This window comes from Phyllostomus hastatus, unplaced genomic scaffold (genome assembly GCF_019186645.2).
Source record: "Phyllostomus hastatus isolate PE091 unplaced genomic scaffold, TTU_PhHast_1.1 phas_scaffold_60, whole genome shotgun sequence".
Lineage (NCBI taxonomy): Eukaryota > Metazoa > Chordata > Mammalia > Chiroptera > Phyllostomidae > Phyllostomus > Phyllostomus hastatus.
The window spans coordinates 15279854-15303822 of NW_025334038.1; the positions used below are offsets into that span (position 1 = coordinate 15279854).

General features: G+C 37.8%; 1 protein-coding gene across 4 annotated transcripts in view; it reads left to right on the forward strand.

Annotated features, from left to right (window-relative positions):
- The window catches only part of UGGT1 (UDP-glucose glycoprotein glucosyltransferase 1), a 184647-nt gene that overhangs the window by 26695 nt on the left and 133983 nt on the right, over window positions 1-23969 (forward strand). For all 4 annotated transcript variants that reach the window (XM_045825843.1, XM_045825844.1, XM_045825845.1 and 1 more), the window contains 5 exons: window positions 6659-6771; window positions 10725-10899; window positions 16221-16317; window positions 17909-17987; window positions 20628-20728. In XM_045825843.1, coding sequence (XP_045681799.1) covers window positions 6659-6771; window positions 10725-10899; window positions 16221-16317; window positions 17909-17987; window positions 20628-20728 — 565 coding nt within the window. The remainder of the gene's footprint in view (window positions 1-6658; window positions 6772-10724; window positions 10900-16220; window positions 16318-17908; window positions 17988-20627; window positions 20729-23969) is intronic.

Consider the following 23969-nt stretch of genomic DNA (forward strand, 5'->3'; position numbering starts at 1 on the left):
TTTTTGACGGAGTAATAGTCTATTCTATGCATATAACACATTTTGTTTACCCATTCCTCAGCTGATGGACATATGGATAGGTTCTTGCCTTTTGGCTATTGTGAATAATGCTTCTATGAAACATTGGTGTACAAGTATCTGGTTTAATTCCTGCTTTCAATTCTTTTTGTTATGCACATGGGAATATAATTCATGGATCATATAGTAATTCTTTGTAACATTTTGAGGAACTACCAAAGTCTTTTCCAAAGGAGCTACACCAGTAATGCACCAGGATTCCAGTTTCTCCATATTCTTGCCAAGACTTGTTATTTTATTTTTTTAATAATGGCTATCCTAGTGGGTAAGACACTTCTGAATGAGTTTGATTCACTAGCATGTTTTTGAACATTTAGTGTCTTGTGGTTTTGATTTTTTTCCCCAATGACAAATGATGTGGAGCATCTTTTCATAAGCCTGTTGGCCATCTTGATATTTTCTTTGGAGATATGTCTATGTAAGACCTTTGCCAATTATTGAATTGGACTGTTTGTTGTTGTTGTTTAGTTGTAGGAATTCTTTATATGCTCTGGATATTAATCACTTATCAGATATATACTTTCTGAATATTTTTTCCCATACCATGAATTTCTTTTTCACTGTTAATAATGTCCATTTATACACAGAGGTTTTTAATTTTGATGAAGTCCAATTTATTCTTTTGTTGTCTGTGCTTTTGGTGTTATATCTAAGTAATCATCACCCAATCCAATGTCATGAAGCTTTCCTCCTATGTTTTTTCAAGGAATTCTGTAGTATTATCTCTTAAATTAAGTCTTTGGGCCATTTTGATTAATTTTTGACTAAGGTATAGAGTTAGAGTTCAGCTTCATTCTTTTACGTATAGATAATCAGTTTTCCCTTCATCATTTTTAAGTTGGTCCTTTCTCCATTTAATGGTTTTGACATTGTTGTTGAAAATCAATTGACTGTATAAATGGGTATTTATTTCTGTGCTCTGTATTCCGTTCCATTGGTTTACATGTTTGTACAATATTTAGGTTAGTAGTATATTGTTTTGATTGCTAACTTAGTACTACTTTGGGAAATCAGGAAGTGTGAGACTTTTGAGTTCTTTTGATACCACCCTAGTAGTTTTCATTGCTTCTTTGCTAACTGGTTTCAGGTTCATTTTTTACATCTCTGGCCCCAGATAGTGACTCACTATGTTCTTAGCAATTCAGTCTGTGTGCTGTGGCACACTGGTGTGCTGCAACAATTTTTAAAACATCAATACTTGACTATTTAGTCAAAGGCACTTACCTCTTTTCCCTTAAATTGTCAAATAAAAAAATGACAATAGCCAACACAGCAATGACTGTCCTGTGTGAATGAATCAAAATTATACCTATTTTTGTCAGATTGGCAAAAAATAGAATATATTTTTTGGTGTGCCACATAGTTTTAGTTATTAGTTTATGTGTGCCATGAGATATAAATGGTTGAAAATTGCTGTCCTAAGAGGCTCATTAAAGGGGTGGATTGGAGCCCTGGCTGGCATAGCTCAGTGGATTGAGCACAGGCTGTGAACCAAAGTGTCACAGGTTCAATTCCCAGGCAGGGTACATGCCTGGGTTGCAGGCCATGACCCCCAGCAGCCGCACATTGATATGTTTCTCTCTCTCTCTCTTTCTCCCTCCCTTCCCTCTCTAAAAATAAATAAATAAAATTAAAAAAAAATAAGAACCATAAAGGGGTGGATTGGGGGTTTGTAGTTTAAGAACACATCTAGGCATTAGGGATATTCATTGCCAATGGGTTGTTAATTGTTCTTAGGCCTTATAAATGGGCAGAGATAGGAAAAAACTGTACATATCTATCTAAAGACCAAATATACAAAGCTATGTAAAGATGAAATACTTCATGAGTTCATACTAATATTTTCAACTTAAATAAGGACTACTTTGTTACATGTATGTCTCTTTTCTCCCATATTGAGAATTTTAGTTCTCATGTATTTAAAGGGATGATAGAATTAGACTATCTCAATAGTACTTATTTGTTTTATCTATATTACAGACACAGTAGCACTAATAACAATAGTCATATTGTTCCCACAATAACATTTACTGAGAACAGTAAAAAAATTTTCTTTGACTTAGTGATCCCTATTCTTCATCCCCTCTTCTAAAAAATGAATATATTCTACCTAGAACATAGATGCTTCATTTCATATTATATTCTCTTTAATCTTCATTTAGTTTTGGTTCTGTAAACCAGCCCTTTTGCCAAATGTCTCTAGTCAGTTGTCTTTTCTGATGTTGCTAACAGGTAGGTTCCACAGGAAGGGGTCATGGAAACAGTATTTCTTCAGGTTCCACATGTTTATAGAACAGTCTAGATATAAAATACTTGGTTCAAATTTTCCTTTTTTGACTGTCTTATACATATTATTTCATTTGCTTTTAGTATATGTCTTTCTTGCAGAAAGATGACCATTATCATCTTTTTCCCTTAGAAGTCTCTTGCTCTTTTTGTCTAGAATCCTTATGGATTTTTTTCCTTTTTATTTAAAGTCATAGTTTACTAAAATATAGCATAGAAGTAATTGTTCTGGGTCAGAATTTTTAGATATACAGTATTTTTTTTAATTCTTGCCCAGGGACATGGTTATTGATTTTAGAGTGAGGGAAAGGGAGGGAGAAAGAGGAGAGAAACATTGATGTAAGTGCATCCATTGGTTGTACTTTGTGTGTGCTCCCACTAGGGACCAAACACACAACACAGGCATGCGACCTGATCTGGAACCAAACCCATACCCTTTTGGTGTACGGGATGACACTCAACCAACTGAGCCATATTAGCCAGGGCTATAGTATGTTTTTCTAATATAAAGTTTCAAATCTTGTTTTTTTTTCATTTCCAAAAAGTTTCTTTAAAAACTTAAATTTGTTCTGTTTCCTTGTTTTGGAATTGGTATTATCTATATGTTGAATTTTCTTTGCCTAGCTTTATTACTTTTTCCTTTCTCTTGAATCTCTTATTGATTGATTGAAAAATTTTTCCTTCTTTCCTATTTATCTTAAGTCATTACTTATATTTGTTTTGTGCTCATTCTAGTTTAGTCTTCATTTCTAAAATGATTTTTCTTATTTTTTGTTGAGCTTGTTACCTCTTTTTTCTGTTTCTCTGATTATGACTTAGGTTATTCTTTACATCTTACATAATTTCCTTAATGTATTTTTACTTACTTGAAATAGTAGGTTACATTTTTATCTGTCTCCTGACTATGTATTTCTGACATGGTTTTTGGACTGTAGCTATGCTGTCCAGTATAGTGGCCGCTAGCTATATATAGCTACTTATTATTTCACTTAATTTTAGTTCATCTGTACACTACTAGCCAGTGGTTGTAGATAACCATTTGCTTCGTGTAAAGAACTTAATTTTAGTATAAACTGGTGCTGGGCAGCATTGGTGATCCTTTTTCTTGAGCTGTAGCTGCTGTAATTGTGAATATTATTAACTGAGATAGTGAAACATGGTGTCCAGTTTTCTACTGCATTTTTGCAAATGGAAAAGTTAACTAAATGGTTGACATACAAATTGGTGGAGAAATTGTGCATATGCCAATTTTTTTCCAAAATTGTTGCGCGTGGGTCACCGGCCAGCAATGACCACGGAACGCTGTGGATGGCTCAACGAAAAACATGTGAGAAAAAACACATGCACAGAGACCAACTAGTTTCTGTGGGGAAGTAGGGATGAAATGGCCACCCCCCTAGTAGGGAGCGCGCCGATTTACAGTCCATGCTTTTATTGGGCTCATTTTGCATAATAATTCAGGTAAAGTACAGTACTCATTAGGGGGAAGTAAGGAACCATAGAAAACAAAGAACTCTGCCGGTCTATTGAGTCGGGGTCAAAGAGCTGTAAGACTGAGGAACAAACTATGTTTCTCCTTGGACCCCTCTCATTCAACTGAGAGCATTCTAAACAAAGAAGGTTTCACAGTAATTTACATATTCTTTCTTACTCCTGATCAGCCTGGGGAATCTGCACTTCTCAGCAGAGCTGCACCACCCTGTCATTGTTTCAGGCTTAGGTGGAGCAAGGGAACTAAGGCAACTGGGAGACAAGGAGGTTTTTTCCCAGACACTGAGAACTCAGGCTATGTCAAAGCCGAGGAGTGAGGGTCCATCACTCCCTTTTGCTGCAGCCCCCCAAGTCCTTCTTTTGGGGGGCCTCCCAAAGTGATCATGCCTGTCTTAGGTTGTTCCCCCCGTGGGGAGTCTTACCCGTCTTTGGCTAACCGACCAAGCTTTTTGGGGTTCAGCAGCATAAGCAGCATTCCTGCCAGGGAGATAAGCTTTTGTCTCCTTGCTGGCTTACGGTTCCAAGGGCGTTCCCTTAGCCTTAGCCTAGGTGGGGGTTTCAGCTTCTGATACCAGTCAGGGCGGTTCCCAACACAAAATCTTTTACTCTGAACTATACTGCTTTGAGATCTCATTTCAGAAGAATGGCATGAACAGTATTCAGCCATAGTTGTGATGGTTGTAAATGTCACATATTCTTAGGTTTTATTCATCCCTGGGAAAGGGGGTGTAAGTTTTTCACTTAAAACATTCTTAAAATTGTTGGCTTCTTGTTTGCAAGCCCACTGGTTTGGTAATAACCAAAGTTTCCAGTGTTTGAACATATGAGAGACTGCCTACTAACCTGTGCTAGAAGTAACACTATCTAAATTGAAGACTTAAGCACTGGCTGGTGTGGTTCCATGGGTTGGGTACTGTTAGTTCAACTGAAGGGTTGCTAGTTCAGTTTCCAGTCAGGACACATGACTGGGTTGTGGACCAGTTCCCTGGTTGGGGGTGTTACAGAACAGAACAAGGGGGGCCTGGGACGATATACTATTATTTAAAAGGCCCCCAGGTCCGTCATGTCCGCCGCCTGAGGAAAGACGTCTCTCAATGCCAGAGATTCATGAAAAGGAAAGGAAATGTTTATTTAATGCTATACAAACTTAAAGTAGTGACCTAATGTGTTTATCAAAAATCCCAAAGTCCTCCAAAACACCCACAAACAGACACAGTCCTTCCTTCCTTCCCCCTTTGCCCAGTCCAGAGTACCGTGTTTCAGGGAAGGAAAATGAAGTCCATGGCTCAGACAGTCCTCTGGTTCTTAGTTAGTCCTCCTTCTCGACTGGGAGACCTCCCTGGGTTCCCGGCACCCTCGGCTGAGTCGCAGGATCTCTGCTAAAACCAGGTGGTGGTTCCCCCTTCTAAAGCTGCGGGGGTCCCCGCTCTGTCCAGGCCTCGTGGTTCTCCCTTTCAGGGCTGCGGGAGTCTCCACTCTGTCAAGGCCGCGTGGTTCTCTCTCCTAAAGCAGCACAGTTCTCCCTCAATGGCTGAGGTCCTCCCTATTCTGCTAAAGCCACATGGTTCTCTCTCTCAGGGCTGCGGGAAGGGGAGAGTACCCACTCCGTCAAAGCCGCGTGGTTCTCTTTCCTAATGGCCGCCAAGTCTGGGTTTTAAATCCCCGTGGCCAATCTTCCTCTGCAGCTTCATTTCTGACTCCTCCCACACTCGGCTTCACTTGCCAGAATTCATATCCTTCCAGCTTTACTGCGCTGCCATCATGAGTCTGGGCAGGCGTGGCCCCATGTCCTGGAGCCAATCTTCTCCGAGCTCCCACGCAGGCGCTGTACCTTGGGGGATCTGCCCCCAGTCACGTGTTGGTGGGGAAGTTATTTCCATTCCCCTGGCTCAGAGATGATCACAGCTATTTAACATATCTAAGCGACCAGCCAAAGGCTATAGATATGTTAAATGACCACGCCAGAGAGTAGCTGCAAGGCTGTTGCTATGCAAAACAGATCTCAATGGCCTTGCTCCATTTGTCCCTTCCCCCAACCCACACCCTGGGTGGGGGGATGGAGACATCTTAAAATCTCCTGGACACCTTAAGTTCTGGACCCCCTTTTAAATGCCCATTTGGGGTCCCCCCTCTTGGCTGCACCCTGTAACAGGGGCATGTAAGAGGCAACTGATTGATGATGGTTCTCTCACACATCTATATTTCTCTCCCTTTTTCTTCTCATCCCCCTTCTCTAAAAAATAAATAATAAAATCTTAAAAAAAGTAAAGACTTAAAACTTTTAGTGACTATTAGGTTATCCTTAGGACTCTGAATTTGCTCTATAATGTTCTTGGAATAAAAAAAGCATATTTCTCACAGAAGTTTAGTTAACATCTTAAACTGAAAGTGTATGTATGTTGCTTAGATAAATGTAAACACTATATTAATTTGAATATTATATTTAATTTGCATAGTATATTGAATTAGGACTGCATTCTTGTACTTTGGCACTTAAAATTGACATTCATAAGCTTCATTTTACATTGTATTGCCTGGATGTCCTTAGATATCTTCTAAGATAGAATTTTAATGCTCTGTTTTGGGGCTATTAACACCTTCCCCATAGAGTAATATTGGGAGGAGCTAAATGAAATTATGCAAGGAAAGCTCTTACTTTCTGTCACATAATGGGTGTTCAGTAGATGTTAATTTTTGCTTTTACTGATGTTGTTTTGTTATTTTATTACCATCTTAGAATGTTCATGTCCTTGTCTTGTTTTGGTTAGAAATTATTTTTAAAATATCTTGTCTTAAATGACAGATAGCCAGTGATGAACCTCCACCAGAAGGATGTAATTCATTTTTTTCAGTGCATGGAAGGAAGACCTGTGATTTTGATACCCTTGAGACTCTTCTACTAACAGCACCTGAAAGGTAGATTGTGTGTTTCTCTCTAGAAATATCATGTGTTCATTGGGGTTTCTTCTATATGAAGTCTACTTTCTGATTTTTTAATGGGTTTTGTAGTCTGTAGGTATAGTGGTCTAGAGTATGGATTCTGGAACCAGACTTTCTAGATTTGAATTCCAGCTCCATTGCCTAAAATGTTTTGTGAACTTAGCCATATTACTTAAACTTTCTTTTCTCATCTCATTTTAAAATGGACATAATAAGAGTACTTAATGTTATTGTTATTTACTAATGACTGTATTTGAGAAATAACATAGACTTTGTCATCAGTTGAGTAAAGAATACTCTGTGTAGACTTCAGCCAAGATGGAGGTGTAGGTAGACACACTGTGCCTCTTTGCACAACCAAAAGAAGGACAACAACAAATTTAAAAACAAAAAAACAACCAGAACTGACAGAAAATCAAACTGTATGGAAGTCCAACAACCAAGAAGTTAAAGAAGAAACATTCATCCAGACCTGTAGGAGGGGCAGAGATGGGCAGCTGGGTGGAGAGGACTCACAGCAAGGCAGCAGCTGGAGGACTGGGGCGGGTAGGCGGTGGCTGGTGGACTAGGCGAGGCAGTGACTTGCAGAATGGACAGTCCCACAGTCCTGTGCAGATAAACCGGGAGGAACAACTGGAGAGCAAGATAGACCACACAACCTAGGATTCTATTGCAGGGAAATAAAGCCTCAAAACCTCAGAGTCTCTGACTGAAAACACCTGTGGAGGTTGATGCGCCAGTGGGAGAAACTCCCAGCCTCACAGGAGAGTTTGTTGGAGAGACCCACAGGGTCCTAGAATGTACACAAACCCACCCACTTGGAATCAGCACCAGAAGGGCCCAATTTGATTGTGGGTAGTGGGAAAGTGACTTAAAAACCAGCAGAGCTGAGCAAGTAGCACTGTTCCCTCTCTGACCCCTCGCCCACATACAGCCTCACAGCTCAGCCATGAGGATTGCCCCGCCCTGGTGAACACCTAAGGCTCTGCCCCTTACTATGTAACAGGCTTGCGCAGACAAAAAAAAAAAAACAAAAAAACAAAAAACCGAAATGAAAGAACAATCAAAGCTCCACAAAAAATACAACTAAGCGATGAAGAGATAGCCAACCTATCAGATGCACAGTTCAAAACACTGGTTATCAGGATGCTCCAGAAACTCACTGGGTACTTCAACTGCATAAAAAAGACCCAAGCAGCAATGAAGGTTGCATTATGTGAAATAAAGAAGAATCTACAGGGAAGCAACAGTGACAGGAAGGAAACCAGGACTACTCAATTCAAGGGTTTGGAGCAGAAGGAAGAAAGAAACATTGAACCAGAACAGAATGAAGAAACAAGAATTCAAGAAAATGAGGAGAGGCTTAGGAACCTCTAGGACATCTTTAAATGTTCCAACATCCAAATCATAGGGATGCCAGGAGGAGAAGAGGAAGAGCAAGAAATGGAAAACTTATTTGTAAAAGTAACGAAGGAGAAGTTCCCCAATCTGGCAAAGGAAATAGACTTTTGGGAAGTCCAGTAAGCTCAGAGCATCCCAAAGAAGTTGGACCCAAGGAGGAACCCACCAAGACACATAAGAATTACGTTAGACAAGATTAAGGATAGGAAGAGATGCTTAAAAGCAGCAAGAGAAAAGGAGAGAGTTACCTACAAAAGAGTTCCCATAAGACTGTCAGCTGATTTCTTAAAAGAAATCCTGGAGGCAAGAAGTGGCTGGAAAGAAGTATTTGAAGTCATGAAAGGCAAGGACCCACATCCAAGATTTCTCTATCCAGCAAAGCTTTCATTTAGAATGGAAGGGCAGATAAAGTGCTTCCCAGATAAAGTCAAGTTAAAGGAATTCATCATTACCCAGACCTTATTATATGAAATGTTAAAGGGACTTATCTAAGAAAAAGAAGATCAAAACTATGAACAGTAAAATGACAACAAACTCACAGCTATTAACAACTGAACCTAATAAAAAAACAAAAAAGAAAACAAACTAAGCAAACAACTAGAATAGGAACAGAATCACAGAAATGGAGATCACAAGAAGGGTTACCAGTGGGGTAGTGGGAGGGGGAGAGTGGAGGAAAAGGTACATAGAATGAGTAGCATAAATGCTAAGTAGAAAATAGGGGCAGGTTTAGAATAATATAGGAAATATAGAAGCCAAAGAACTTATATGTACAACCTTTGGACATGAACTAAAGCGGGGAATGCAGGTGGGAAAGTGTGTGCAGGGCATAGGGGAGTAAAGGGGGGGAAATGGGACAACTATAATAGCATAATCATAAAGTATATTTAAAAAATACTCTGGATATTAAAGCCAGTGCCTGAAGTAATTATATTAATAATAATGGTTTCTCAGGATAGTGTTAGTTTCAAACAAAGAAAACTATTTAAAGGATAATTTTAGGGCTAATTTGAATATTAAATTGACGATTAGTAGGCTAGCTTTTTGCTTACAGGTCGATTTACTTTAGTGGATAAATATTGGGTTGGCCAAAAAGTTTGTTTTTTTCCATAAGATGGCTCTAGTAGTGCTTAGTTGTCTTTAACTTCATTTAAAACAGTTTTCTCAAACAGTTTTGTTAGATTGTATTGTGACAACTGCCATATCAGCATGTATTAAAAAAAGCATCAAAATTGGTGACGTTTTGTGAACCATTTTGATATTGAAGGAAGAAAATATGTAACATTTTTGGCACATTATGCTTTATTATTTCAAGAAAGGTAAAAGTGCAACTGAAATGCAAGAAAAAAGATTTGTACAGTGTTTGGAGCTAGTGGTGTGACAGATGGAATGTGTCAAAAGTGGTTTGCAAAATTTCATGCTGGAGATTATCGCTGGATGATGCTCCATGGTTGGCTAGATCATTTGAAGTTTATAGTGATCAAATTGAGACATTAATTGAGAACCATCAATATTCTACCATGTTGGAGATAGCTGACATACTCAAAATATCCAAATCAGTAAAGTTATTGGTGAAAATGTAAAATGTGTCTTTTGTTTTATAGAAAAAATCAGACTTTTTGGCCAACCCAATATGCTAGACCTACCTCCTTCTCTCTGGCTAGGGCGTTCCACTTTGTACCTTGTCTACTGGTCTTATGAATAGGATAGCAATGATCTTTCTCTGTGGTGTTGTTTTGCTGTATCAGAAGTGCTAAGGGTGTTTTCAGTGGGGCTAGTTCTTTGGTTAGATTATCTGCCCAGCACTTGTTCTCTGCTCACCCAATGACATGAGTGCTTCTTACTCAAGGTAACAACGAAAATACCCAATGTGCATTCTAGCCATATCAGGTTTGAGGTAGCTGTGTGATAAAGTGCTCCTTTAGGGACAACAGACTTGATTAATTTAAAAAATTGTTTAATTTATAATAATAACAGTGATGCAGATTTTATAAAGAGAAGAATGACAATGTATCCTCTTCGAGAGGTGATAACTATTTTTAATGTTTTGAGTTATATCGTTTTAGAATTCTTTCTATGGTTATAAATTTATACAGGTAGGTTTGTTTTTCCTGGAGTCATTTTCCTTTAGTACATGAGGTATAACTCATTAAGAGAGATTGATAGGTTATAAAGTCTGTGTATTAATATTTATTCATATCTTGGTGTTCTTAGAGAAGTATTTTTGGGGGTTAAGTTTTAAAATTTATGAGGAAAGCATAAATGTTAAATCTATTAATGGGAAGATAACAGTAAGTAGTAAAGATGGTAGATGCTTTTATGGCAAGTTATACACTTGAAGTATTCCTCTGCTTTTTTGCATTATTTGTACTTATGTTTTCAGATAAAAGGAAATTATATTCTATATAGTAGAATAATTTATTAAAGTTTTGTATTATGAGATTTTGGTATATATATTTTTTTCTGGCTTTCCTCCCTTCTATAGGAATTGTTAACAGTTATTAATCAACATCTGCATTCATTTTCAGACCCAAACCCCTATTGTTTAAAGGTGATCACAGATACCCCTCATCTAATCCTGAGAGTCCAGTGGTGATATTCTACTCTGAGATCGGTTATGAGGCATTTTATAATTTCCACCGCCAGCTTCTGTCAAAAAGCAATGCAGGCAAACTCAATTATGTATTCAGACATTATATATCCGTAAGTATGGATTTGTTTTATGATTGTTTTAAATTTTATTTTGTCCAGCATGCTCATAACACATAAGCTAATAATTTGCCCCACTTATATAGAACTAGTTTAGAATTATTTAAATTAGTTTCTTGAGAAGTGAAATAGTTTTTCATAAAATGTTATTTGCACATACGAGGTGCTTTACTTGCCTTTCTGAAGAAATGTAAAACAATTATGCCTAAAAAGAGTTTAATAGCCCTGGCTGGTGTGGCTCAGTGGATTGAGTGCCAGCCTGTAAACCGAAGGGTCACCTGTTCGATTCCTGGTCAGGGCACATGCCTAGGTTGTGGGCCAGGTCCCCAGTGGGCGCTAGTGGGAACCACATGTTGATATTTCCCTCTCTCTCTCTCCCTTCTCCTCTCTAAAAATAAATAAGTAAAATCTTTAAAAAAATGTTTACTACAATTTATATCTTATTTAAGAATGAACCATGTAAATTATAATTAATTTGGCCCAGATTAAAGCTGTCATTGCTATTGACCCTGCTGTGGTTTTTCTGCAGTTTTGCTCCTGTTGGTCCAGTATCTTTTTAATTTTACTTCAAACCTCATAATATAATCTTCCATTTTCTTACTGATTGTTTCCATCACTCTTCCATGTTTTACTTATGTTTTAACACATTGTTTGCAAGTAGTTTTTATTGCGCGTTCTACTACCAGTCATTGTAAAACGCATAAATATGTTTCCCGCATACAATGTGTTAAATTTTGTTCTCTCGCTTTTTTTGCCTCAGTTATATCCCTACTCTTATCAATTTTCCTCCCTCTTTCTACTCAATAACATTTCCCCCTTGTGTAGTCATCTCATATTGCCTTTGTCATATCTTATAATATTCGTAATCTCTCTTCACCTTTAATAATCTTTGCTTGATTGCAGTGGAGATCACTGCTGTGATAGGGGGGTTCTTCTAATGGCATAGGTTTAGTCGTCTGGTAATACTGCTTTGTTTACCAATACCTATACAACAGCATTTAAGACAAGGTGGGTGTTGTAACTACCAGTAAGCCCACTGGAGGGGAGAACACACCAACAAAGAAGCCATAAACAAATAAAGCCCAAGTTCAACAAGAGAGCCTACTCAAACAGTCTCTCTGATGTCCTTGTCTTATTGCAACCCTAGAGCATCCAGAGAAGGAGATTAAAGAGACTGCACCACTCAGTCCCACAGAACTACCACAGAGGTCCACCCCACAAAGATGGGCAGGCAGAGCAGAACACCAAGACACAGAAACAAAAAAAAGAGTCACTTCAAATGGGGAAACAAAGAAAGAACCCTCAGTTGAAAGGAATGGAAGAATCATCAGTAAAAGAGCTAAATGAATTGGAGGCAAACAATCTAACAGACATAGAATTCAAAAGAATGGTAATAGGGATGCTCAAGGAACTCACTACTACAAGGAATTGAGTGGGAACTACAACAGTAAGAAAAAAGAAATAGAAACTATAAACAAGATCCAGAAAGAAACGAAGAATACACTATATGATAAAAAAATACACTAGAAGAAATTATAAATAGGCCGGATGAAGCAGAGGACTGGATTAGTGATCTGGAAGACAAGATAGAAAGAAATACCCAGGCAGAGCAACACAAAGAAAAAAAGACTCAAAAAGTATGACGGTAGCCTAAGGGAACTGCAGGACAACATGAAATGTAGCAACATTCACATCATAGGGATATCAGAAGGAGAAGACAAGAAGCAAGGGATAGAAAACCTGTTTGAAAAAGTGATGACAGAAAACTTCCCTAACCTGGAGAGGGGAAAAGCCATGCAAGTTTAGGAAGCACAGAGGGTCCTAATCAAGATGAACCTGAAGAGGCCCACTCCACAACACATCATAATGAAAATGTCAAATTTTAAAGACAGAGAGAATCTTAAATGAAGGAAGGAGGAAATAAATGGTAACATACAGGAAGCTCCCTTAAGGTTAGAAGCTGATTTCTGAACAGAAACACTACAAACCAGAAGGGAATGGCAAGAGATATACTGAGCAATGAAAAGCAAAGGCCTGCAAGCAAGACTATTCAGCAAGACTCTCAGTTAAAATGGAAATCAAAATAAGGAGGGTCCCAGAAAAAAGGGGGTTAAAAGACTATACCTCCACTAAACCAGTGTTGCAAGAAATGCTAAATGGACTGCTTGAAGAAGATGATGTTTAGAGTGAGATTGAGAGGAACACAGGTACGAAAGGAAATAATGCCAATGACTAAGCACCTGTCAGTAGTAACCATGAAGGTAAATGGATTAAATGCTTCAATCAAAAGACATAGGGTAGCAGAATGGATTGGAAAACATGACCCACACATATGCTGTCTACAAGAGACCCACCTCAATAAATGGTGTTGGGAGATCTGGACAAGTAGATGGAAAAAAATGAAACTAGATCACCAACTTATATCATGCACCACAATTAAAGACTTAAATTTGTGACCCTGTAAAAGTCCTAGAGGAGAACATAGGCAAGAGAATCTCAGACATTCCACACAGCACCATTTTCACTGATATATGCCCCAGGGCTTGGAATATAAAGGAAAGAATAAACAAATTGTGCTACATTAAACTAAAAAGCTGTACGACTAAAGAAAAAACATCAACAAAATTAAAAGGGAACCAATTGTGTAGGAAAACATATTTGTCAATGATTTCTCAGACAAGCGTTTGATCTCAAAACTATATGAACTCACTTGACTCTACACTAGGAAGACATACAATCTAATTAAAAAATGGGCAAAGGACTTGAACAGACACTTCTCCAAGGAGGATATACAGAGGTCCCGTAGACAGATGAAAAAATGCTCAACACCAGTAGTTTTTAGAAAGATGCAAATTTAAACCACAATGAGATACCACTTCACATCAGTCAGAATGGCCATCAAATAAATCAACAAACAAGTGCTGGCGAGGTTGTAGAGAACAGGGAACCCTCTTCTCTTGTTGGTGGGAATGTAGATTGGTGCAGCCACTGTGGAAAACAGTATGGAATTTCCTCCAAAAAGTAAAGATGGCACTGCCTTTTGACCTGGCAATTCTACTGTTGGGATTATACACTAAGAATCCCAAATCACAAGTTGGAAAGAACCTATGCACCCCTATGTTATTTACAATAGCTAAATGCTGGAAACATCCTAAGTGCCCATCAGTAAATGAATGGATCAAAAAAAAAAACCTGTGCTACATTTACAAAATGGAATACTGGACAGCAGTAACAAATCCTACCCTTTACAACAGCATGAATGGAACTGGAGAGCATATGCTAAGTGAAATAAGCCAGGCATTGAAATATCAAATATCATATGATTTCACCTTTAAGTGGAGCCTAATCAGTAAAATAGAACCAGAGACTTAGAAATAAAGAATAAACTGACAGTGACCAGAGTGGGGGAGTGTGGGGAATAACTGGTGAAGGAAGGGGAAGGGCAAAACAAAGGAACATGAATAGAGTACTCATGGGCATGGACAATGGTGGGGGATTGACTATGAGAGTGGCAGGGACAGGATAGGGGAGAATAATGGGGAAGATGTGGGACAACTGCAACTGAACAACAATAGAAAAATAAAAATGAAAACAATGGAAAAATTCAATAAACATTTCCTTGAGTTACAAAGAGTGTGATCCAGATTTAACATGGTCACATCATATGGAACTGATTGTTTAATTCTGTTCTTTTCCAAACCTTTATTTTTTTTTCCTTTTTGAAACCTTTTCATAAGATTGAAAAGGAAGGATTTCTAAAGGTAAAATCAGGCAGAATTCATTGAAAATGAAGCTTTTATATCCTTGTATAACATTTAGCATTTAAATTATTTATATTTAGAGATTTTTAGCCTAAAATTTCTGTGTCCTAATAAGCTGGATAAATATTGGGTGCTAAGTCCATGCAAGTAAAATAAAGATTTTGGATGAAAACTTGTATGAGCAGAAAACAATTTATTAATATCTAATTTTTGACAACTGTTTTCCTTTCCTCTGTACACAGACTCTGTTTCTGTTATCAAAGATTAAATGTCTACAGGACCATCCTCATTCAGGGTGGTGATAAGCCTGTGACATTTGATTAGCTCAAACCCTGACATAAGACATTTGAATTCAATAAAAAATATAAACACGCACATATTTACACCCATGGTCCCAACAAAGCACTTCTGGGTTTGAAACTACACTAATTTTCAACACTGCTATGTAGGTTATGGAACTCTTTTTCTGTTTCTCCATTTTGTTACATGGTTTGGTTATTTTTGCTCTTTCAACTATTTTCCTTCATCTGTTTTTAGTATTATTATTAATATTATTGCTATTGAATCCTCAACCCGAGGATATGATTATTGATTTTAGAGAGGTAGGAAGGGGGAGAGAGAGAGAGAGAGGGAAACAGTAATGAGTTGCTTCCCATTCACACCCCGACCAGGAATCAAACCCACAACCCTTTGGTGCATGGGAGGATACTCCAACGAGCTGAGCCACTTGGCCAGGACCCTTCACTTGGTTTTGCTTCTAACTTGGAATCCCCATTCTCATACATGTGGATATAAAATGTAAAGTAGGCTAGGATTCCCGTGGAATTTTAAGTGTATTTTGAGTGTGTAATCCTAGGTGTTGTATTCCATTGTGTAAACGTACAATGGAATTCTATTCTGCAGAAAGAAAGAAGGAACTCTTACCTTTCGAGGCAGCATGGATGGAACTAGAGGGTATTGTGCTAAGTGAAATAAGCCAGGTGGTGAAAGACAAATACCATATGATCTCACCTTTAAATGGAACCTAATCAATAAAACAAACAAGTGAGCAAAATATAACCAGAGACATGGAAATAAAGAACAAACTAACTGTAACCACTGTGTGTGTGGGAATAATGGGAAAGAAGGGGAAGGATTGTCCAGGAATATGTATAAAGGACCCATGGACAAAGATACAACAACAGGGAGTATTTAATGTGGAAGGTGGGGATGGGTAGGGTGGGGAAGAGTAATGGGGGAAAATGGGGACAAGAGTAATTGAACAACAATAAAAAAATCTGAAAAAAAAAAAAAAAGATGGGGAAGGGCCTTTAAGAACAAGTATAAATGACCCCTGGATATAGACAACAGGGTGGGTATTGACTATGGGAGTGGGGTTGAGTGGAGCAGAGGAGAGCAATGCGGGTAAATTGGGGCAACTGTAATAGAATGACCGTTAAAATAACAGTTAAAAATCCTAGGTGTTGGATACAAGACATTAACATGGTCATATTCTGTATAATATGACATGTAAAGAGCTCAGTAGTAATGTTTGAATACTTGTTCTGTTTGCAGAATCCCAGAAAAGAGCCTGTTTATCTCTCTGGCTATGGTGTGGAGCTGGCCATTAAGAGCACTGAGTACAAGGCCAAGGATGATACTCAGGTGAAAGGTGAATTTGTAAATTAGACCCAAGTGGTTTTTTTTTTTAATTTGAGTTAAAGGGGAACTTGTTTCCTTAATAAAAAGAATAGATTTTTTAAAAAGATTTTATTTATTTTTAGAGAGTAGGGAAAGGAGGGAGACAGAGTGGGAGAAAAATCAATGTGTGGTTGCCTCTCATGCATCTCCTACTGGGGAACAGGCCTGTAACCCAGGCATGTGCCCTGACTGGGAATTGAATAGGTGATGCTTTGGTTCTCAGGCCCAGGCTCAATCTACTGGGCTACACCAGATAGGGCAATAAAAAAAAAGAATAGATTTAGGAATCTGATGAGCTTGTATTTGAATACTTGTTCTGTTACATCTGAGTTGGTGACATTAAGCAAATTCTCTAGATCTAATATTTTTCTGTATAGAGTACAGATAATGATATATATCTTTTAAAGTATTTGTGAGGAGCCTGGTGATGCAGCTCAGTCGTTGAGTGCTGGCCTGTGAATCAAAAGGGTGCTGGTTCAATTCCTGGTCTAGGGCACATGGATGAGCTTTGGGTGTGGTCCCCAGTGCAAGGTGCACGGGAAGCAACCACACATTGATATTTCTCTCCCTCTCTTTCTCCCTCCTTCCCCTCTCTAAAAATTAAATAAAATCTTTAAAGCATTTTTGAGGAGAAAATAAATGTATAGGTAAGAAATTAGCACAGTTTTTTCGCACAAAAAAATGTTTAATAAATTAAGTAGCTATTGTTGATGATATGTAGTTTACAAATAACCATTAATTATGTCCCAACATGAAATCTTAAACTATCCTATAATTAATGAACAATTTAATGCTTTTTATTATTTTCCATATTTGGAAGAGTTTTGTATAGATACTTGTTATCATACTCTAGGGTTTTGAATTTATTATTTTAACTACAGCTTTTATGTACAATCTTTTATATTTCTTTTGAGCTCATTTTAATGATAAAAAGGATTGGCTTGGGTACATGGAAGATAGCCTAGTAATGCATTATAGTTCTCAGTAATTCTGTTTAGGATTAAGTTGTTTAGATGTATATTCTTCAGAATTTTGATGTTGAAAAATCCATTGTTTGTAATATTAAAGGTATTAACCTCGGGACTTTTAACATGTTATTTTCCAACGAATAAGGGGAAAATGTATTCTTTATTCAGAAACATAAGATGTATTATAAACACATTTCTTCTCTCTGTTTATTACCATTGCAAAATTAGGTATTCAACATTTTTAAAAAAATATTTTATTTTATTTATTTATTTTTAGAAAGAGGGGAAGGGAAGGAGAAAGAGAGGGAGAGAAAACTCAGTGTATGGTTGCCTCTTGCATGTCCCCAATTGGGGACCTGCCCCACAACCCAGGCATGTGCTCTGACTGGGAATCAAACCAGTGATCCCCTGGTTCGCAGGCTGGCACTCTATCTATTGAGCCATTCCAACCAGGGCAGGTATTCAGCATTTTAAATGGTATCATAATTTCACGTGTTTCTCAATTTTAAAAAAATATTACTCAGACTTATGAAATTAATAATGTTTTTATTTCTAATATGAGTGATTAGACATGTGTTTGTTGTGCTTTTATAGGTGCTGAAGTAAACACCACAGTGATAGGTGAAAATGATCCTATTGATGAAGTTCAAGGATTTCTCTTTGGAAAATTAAGGTATGTATATACTTTTCGGAAGTGGTCTTACTGTATTTAAACCTCCAGGCTTCCTCACACTATGAACATCATCTTTTTCATTGCTATCTAAGTTACAGAGTTGCCAACAATATTTCATATGTTTGATCTGATATGAAGAGATGACCGCTTAATTATAGGACAGTTTATGATATCCACTCATTCAGAGCACATATTCTTAAATGATACAGTGACTACCTGTTTATGGGTTAAATTGATTTTCTTTTCTGGGCTTTGCAATTGATGGCACAAAATATACAAGCCATTATTTGATTCATAATAGGAGAAAGCTAACTTCTTCAGTCAGTCTTCCTGAGAAGATCAAATGTATTTTAAGTTAGAGAAGTCATAGCCTGTAACTTAAGTCATAGCTTCATTTATTTACTTATGCTAAACATAGTCTGAAAAAAAGGCAAAAGAGGTGTGTCGAATCTGTAGACTTTATACCTTTTATTAGTGTTTATTCTGTATGAAAAAAGATAGAAAGTAGTTTTGTTTTGAAGAAAATTTCATAACAATTTCACAAAAGTAGCATAGGATTTTAAAGTTGAAAGGTCTTCATAGCTCTTCTTTTAAAAGTTGCAATTACTTCTGATATGACTTGATAATTGTTCAGAACCCTGAATTCTGCTTTATCTGAAAGTATTAAGATATCTATGGTGTACTTTTTTTTTAAGGAAGGAATCATATAGAAATAATATATATAGTCTTAGTTTCATATACTTGCTTTAATGTTTGGCTGAGTGAAATGCCTTAACCAGACTGACAATTTAACAGAGATGACTTAGTTCATGTTAAATTACTGTGGGCATGTTGTGTTCATCGTGTGCATATGTACGTTTCTTTTTGCTTAACATCAGTTTTGGCTTCAGTAGTATGTGAACAGATTCCTTCCCGCCCCGCCCCCCCAGGATTCCAGAATTCCTTTAAATATTCATGTGTTTAAGTTTGTTTTTTGGATAGCATTATGATTTCTTGTATTTATAGCACAAGGTAGTATGTAGAATATTGAAGACATTTATTCTTTTTGTACATTCAGAATAGTTATTTAGCTACCTAAAGCAATTGGACCATTTTTTGATATTTTTATCATGAAGAAGAGTTTGTAGTGACTGATTGGAAGTGGATTTGCTGGATGGTAAAGGACCTGAGTAAATATACTTTCTGCATGTTGTATTTAAGAAATTTTGGTGCTATACATCTGAAACTGGTGAACAATAGTATTGAATGTAAATTGAGGTTGAAAAATTAAAAATATATAAAAACAAAATTTTGAGATTCTAGCATTTGAAAGAATAGAATGATTCTACCAGCCATCTGTCTCTGTCTAAATGATATATCTCTTCTTCTTACAACTTCTGTTGTACTAGCTTTAAATAGAGTATACTATATTTCGAGATGAAACTGAACAAAACAGTCTTGGTTAGCTTGAATTGTATTCATGTGACCAAAGGATTTATCAGTATGTAGTGGAAAGAAATTCATTTGAGAACCAGTAGTGATATAGAGCCAATTTTACTTTTAGAAATTATAAATACTCAGAAAAGGACGGAAAATAATATAAGGGGGGACCCGTCAAAACAGGAATTATCCTCTGGAGGGTAGGCCCTTTGTGGTACAAGCTTTCCCTGTTAGACATGTGTTCTAGGAACTCTTCTGTATCAGTGTACCAGCTGGCATTATTGTGTGAGTCTGTGTTTGGCTTTAGTGAATTTTTTTTGAAGACTCAGTACATTTGCCCATTTTATGATACTTGACTTCGGAGCACACTTACTCAGACTGTGCTGAGTGCTCAGCAGTTTTTGACCAAAAACAGCATGACCCCTGTGCACCACCCTCCCTATTCACATGTTATCTGAGCAACTTTATTTTTTGTTTCCTTGGATGAAAAAAGTCCTCAAAGGGAAATGTTCTGTTGATGTGGAAGAGGTGAAACAAAACGTGGCAGAAACACTAAAAGGCATCAAAATTGAGAAATTTAAAAACTGTTTGGAGCAGTGGAAAAAATGTCTTGATAGGCATATTGCATGAAACAGAGAGTACTTTGAAGGTGACTGAAGTTTAAACATGTAAGAATAAATGTACAATATTTTATAAAAAATAAATTCTGGGTTTTTAGTGTTCCCCTTGTATACCCATGGGCTGTACTTACCACCCAAAATTGATTGTTGCTATCATGCTTGCTTTTCTGTACCAAAGAACTATTTATGAAGTTTTTTCCCCCAATCTGTGTGTGCATTTATTTAAAAAAAGAAAGGAAGCAAGGAAGGAAGGAAGAAAGGAAGGAAGGAACATGGCGAGTGAAACACTACAGGTAGAGAAGAGGTCCCTTTTGTTCCCCACTCCCACTTCCATTCCTCTCCCTCCTATAACCTAGAGAATCACTGTTGTACTGATTTATGATTTCATTTGTAAATTTTAGGGTTTTTAAAATTAACTAATACTTTTCTATATCAACTTACTTTTTAAGAAAAATAATTATACTTTAATTTTTTTCCTATATTGTAGGAATTTTCCTAATGATAAGATATGAAAATCATGGAGATAAAATTGGAGCCAACTTCTGAGTGGCTTCGAGAAAGAAAAGACACATGCAAGGGACTGATTTTATGTTTCTTACAGAGACCTGCATCCTGATCTGAAGGGACAGTTGAAAGAACTCAGAAAGCATCTTGTGGAGAGCACGAATGAAATGGCACCTTTAAAAGTTTGGCAATTGCAAGGTAATAAAAATAAAAATGTAATCACTGACCTACTTTTTGACTAAATTTTGTGGTATTACAAAAAGGTAGAATTTGAATGTGATTGTATTGATTCACATGATTCAGAAGTTATCACAGATTTTAAAGATAGAGTGACTAATTCTGATTAATCAGAAAAGAAGTCCATCTTGGGGATCCAAGATGGCCACAGAGTAGCTGTAAGCTCGGTCTGTTTGCTCCCAGCACTGGACTGGCAGTTAAACTGCAGAGCAATCAACTTGAAAAACCATTTGAGTGTGTGTGAGAACATGTGTGAGTGAGCATGTGTGCTGGTATGTGCATGCATTTGTGTAGTGTGTAAGTGTCTCTCCATCTGTGTGAGCACTCAGGGGCAGGTAGGTAGTCTGGGCTCTCCTGGAGGAGCTGCCACCACCACTGCCTAGCTAGTGGTTCTGAGTGCAACAGGCTTGGAGCTTGTGTCATGTTGTGAAATTTTAAACATCCTCAGGAAGAAGCCAAAGGATTGGCTGCACCTTGGTGACCAGCCTTGCCACTGTGCCCTTTGTGCCAAGCTGGGCCATGGGCCCTCTTGGGAGCCAGGGTCCGGGGACTGCAATATTTGCTGCGGGGGGCGGAGGGCTGTTGCCTCCTCAGCCCTGGGCACCCCTGGAACTATGAGTTGGACAGAGTCTGACTGAGGAGGCTGTGGAATGGTTGAGGAGCCAGGATTGCTGAGGCAGAGAGGCAAGAATGGCACTGGGTGTGGAGGCCTTCCTGGGAGTGCAGTGGTAGGAACCTGAGTCTGAAACTCACCTGAAAGAGTGGCGCAGGTGCTGCACCATCATCCCATTTACAGTTACAGTTTTGTTGTTGGACTCTTGCCCTCTTCCCCCATCCCATCAGGATGCTATGAGACTTGAAAAGAGGATGCATATAGGGTATATTCTATTGATTTGTGTGTTTGTGAGACAGAGAGAGAGAGAGAGAACTGTTGGTGTGAGAGAGAAACATCCATCAGTTGCCTCCTCTGGCTACAGATCCATCTGACACATAGAAGCCCTCATGGCTGAGGCAGATCCTAAGGTGACTTGGGACATTTACTGGTATACCCTGGGACCCAGTGCTGATACAGGCCAGCTTTGTAGAGCAACTTGGCCCACCCTGGGAACAGCCAAGCCCGGAAGAATCAGCCACAAAATTCGAATGGCTTGTAGCTTTGAAAAGGCTGTGAAGGGCCATATGTGGAGAGTACGTAACATTGGCTCACACCAGAATCAGACATAAGATTGACATCTAAAGGGAGAAATAAGAAGATGAGCACCAAACTCTGCTGAGACCAATCCACTTGGTTCTTTTTAATTATTTTTGCTATTTTTCATTTTCACAGCCTTATTATTTTTGTATTTATTTTTCTTTTATTTTTGCTGCTCTATTTTTTCTTTCCTATCTCCTGTTTTACTCTTAGCTTTGATTACTCCATTGTCCTGTTCCTCTCTACTTTTATTATTTATATTACTTTCTCTGTGTTCCTTTTCCCTGTTTTCCTTTCAATTTATTAATTAGTATTCTCCCTGGCTGGCGTAGCTCAGTGGATTGAGCGTGGGCTGGGAACCAAAGTGTCCCAGGTTCGATTCCCAGCCAGGGTACATTCCTGGGTTGCAGGCCATAACCCCCAGCAACCGCACATTGATGTTTCTCTCTCTCTCTCTCTCTCCCTTCCCTCCCTAAAAATAAATAAATAAAATCTTAAAAAAAAATCTTAGAATTAAAAAAAAAAATTAGTATTCTCTTCCCCATGTCTCCTTTCAAAATTACTTTTCTTTCCTTTGGTTTTCTTGTATTCTTTTTCTTTTCCCTCTTTATGTACTATTCTATTTCTCTTCCTGCTTTTATTCTTTGCTTTCTGGTCATTGATATTACTGTTGTGGTTAGGGGAAGAGCTTGCATGTTTTTGTGGTGTCTTTGTGCTGTTTTACTTTGATCTGCCAGCACCTATATAGCAGCATACAAAATGTGGTAGGGCTTGAGCCTCTTAGCCAGCCAGAAGGGAGTTCCTAAAGAGTAAATGGGACAATAACAGTCAGGACTCATAAAACAGGAGAGTCCACATAACCCACACAAAAGACATTCCTCGAGCATCCAGATCAGGAGATCAAGGAGTCTGCACTACTGGGTCCCAATACTGGAACTCCTAACATATAAGGCCCCTCCACAAGACAGAGAGTCAAAGCAGATCAATATAATACATAGAAACAAACACAAACAGACAACTAAAATGGGGAAACAAAAAAACCCTAATGAAAGGAAAGGAGGAATCCTCAAAACAGAGCTAAGTGAAATTGAGGCAAGCAATTTATGAGACATACAGTTCAAAGTAATGGTTATGTAGATTCTCAAGGAACTTAGTGAGAACTGCATGGAAGTTAGTGGGAATTACATTTTCGTGAAAAAGGACATAGAAACCTAGAATAAGAACCAGTTGGAAATAAAGAATGTGATACCTGAAATGAAAAATACACTAGAAGGAATTAAAAGCGGACTAGATGAAGCAGAGTATCGAACTGGCAAGTTGGAAGACAAGGTAGGGAAAAAAACACCTAGTCAGAGCAACAAAATGAAAAAAGACCAAGAAGAATGACAATAGTTTAAGAGGGCATTGTCTTCCCCCTTAAACATGGGGACAACATGAAATATAATAGTATCGCACCATACAGATACCAGGAGAACAAAGGGAACAAGGGATAGAAAACCTATTTAAAGAAATAATAACAGGAATTATCCATATTTGGTGAGGGAGAGAGTCACAGGTTCAGGAGGCACAGAGAATCCCAGTTAAGATGAACCCTAATATCTAAAAGAATCAGAGGAAAAATGACCAGCAAAGCCCAGAGTTAGTAGAAGGAGGGAAATTATGAAGATCAGAGCAGAATTAAATGACATAGAGACTAAAAAAACATTTCAAAGGATCAATGAATCCAGGACCTGGTTCTTTGAAAAGATAAACAAGAATGATAATCCCTTACCAGACTCATCAAGAAAAGAAAAAGAGAAGGCCCAAATAAAATCAGAAATGAAAGAGAAGTAGCAAATGATACCACAGAAAGGATGTAATCCTTTATAATACAAAGGATTATAAGAAATTACTAAGAACAACTATATGCTAAGAAATTGAAAAACCTAGGTGAAATGGAGAAATTCTAGAAACATAGTCTTCCAAACAGAATCAGGAAGAAGCAGAAAACCTGAATAGACCTTTAACAAC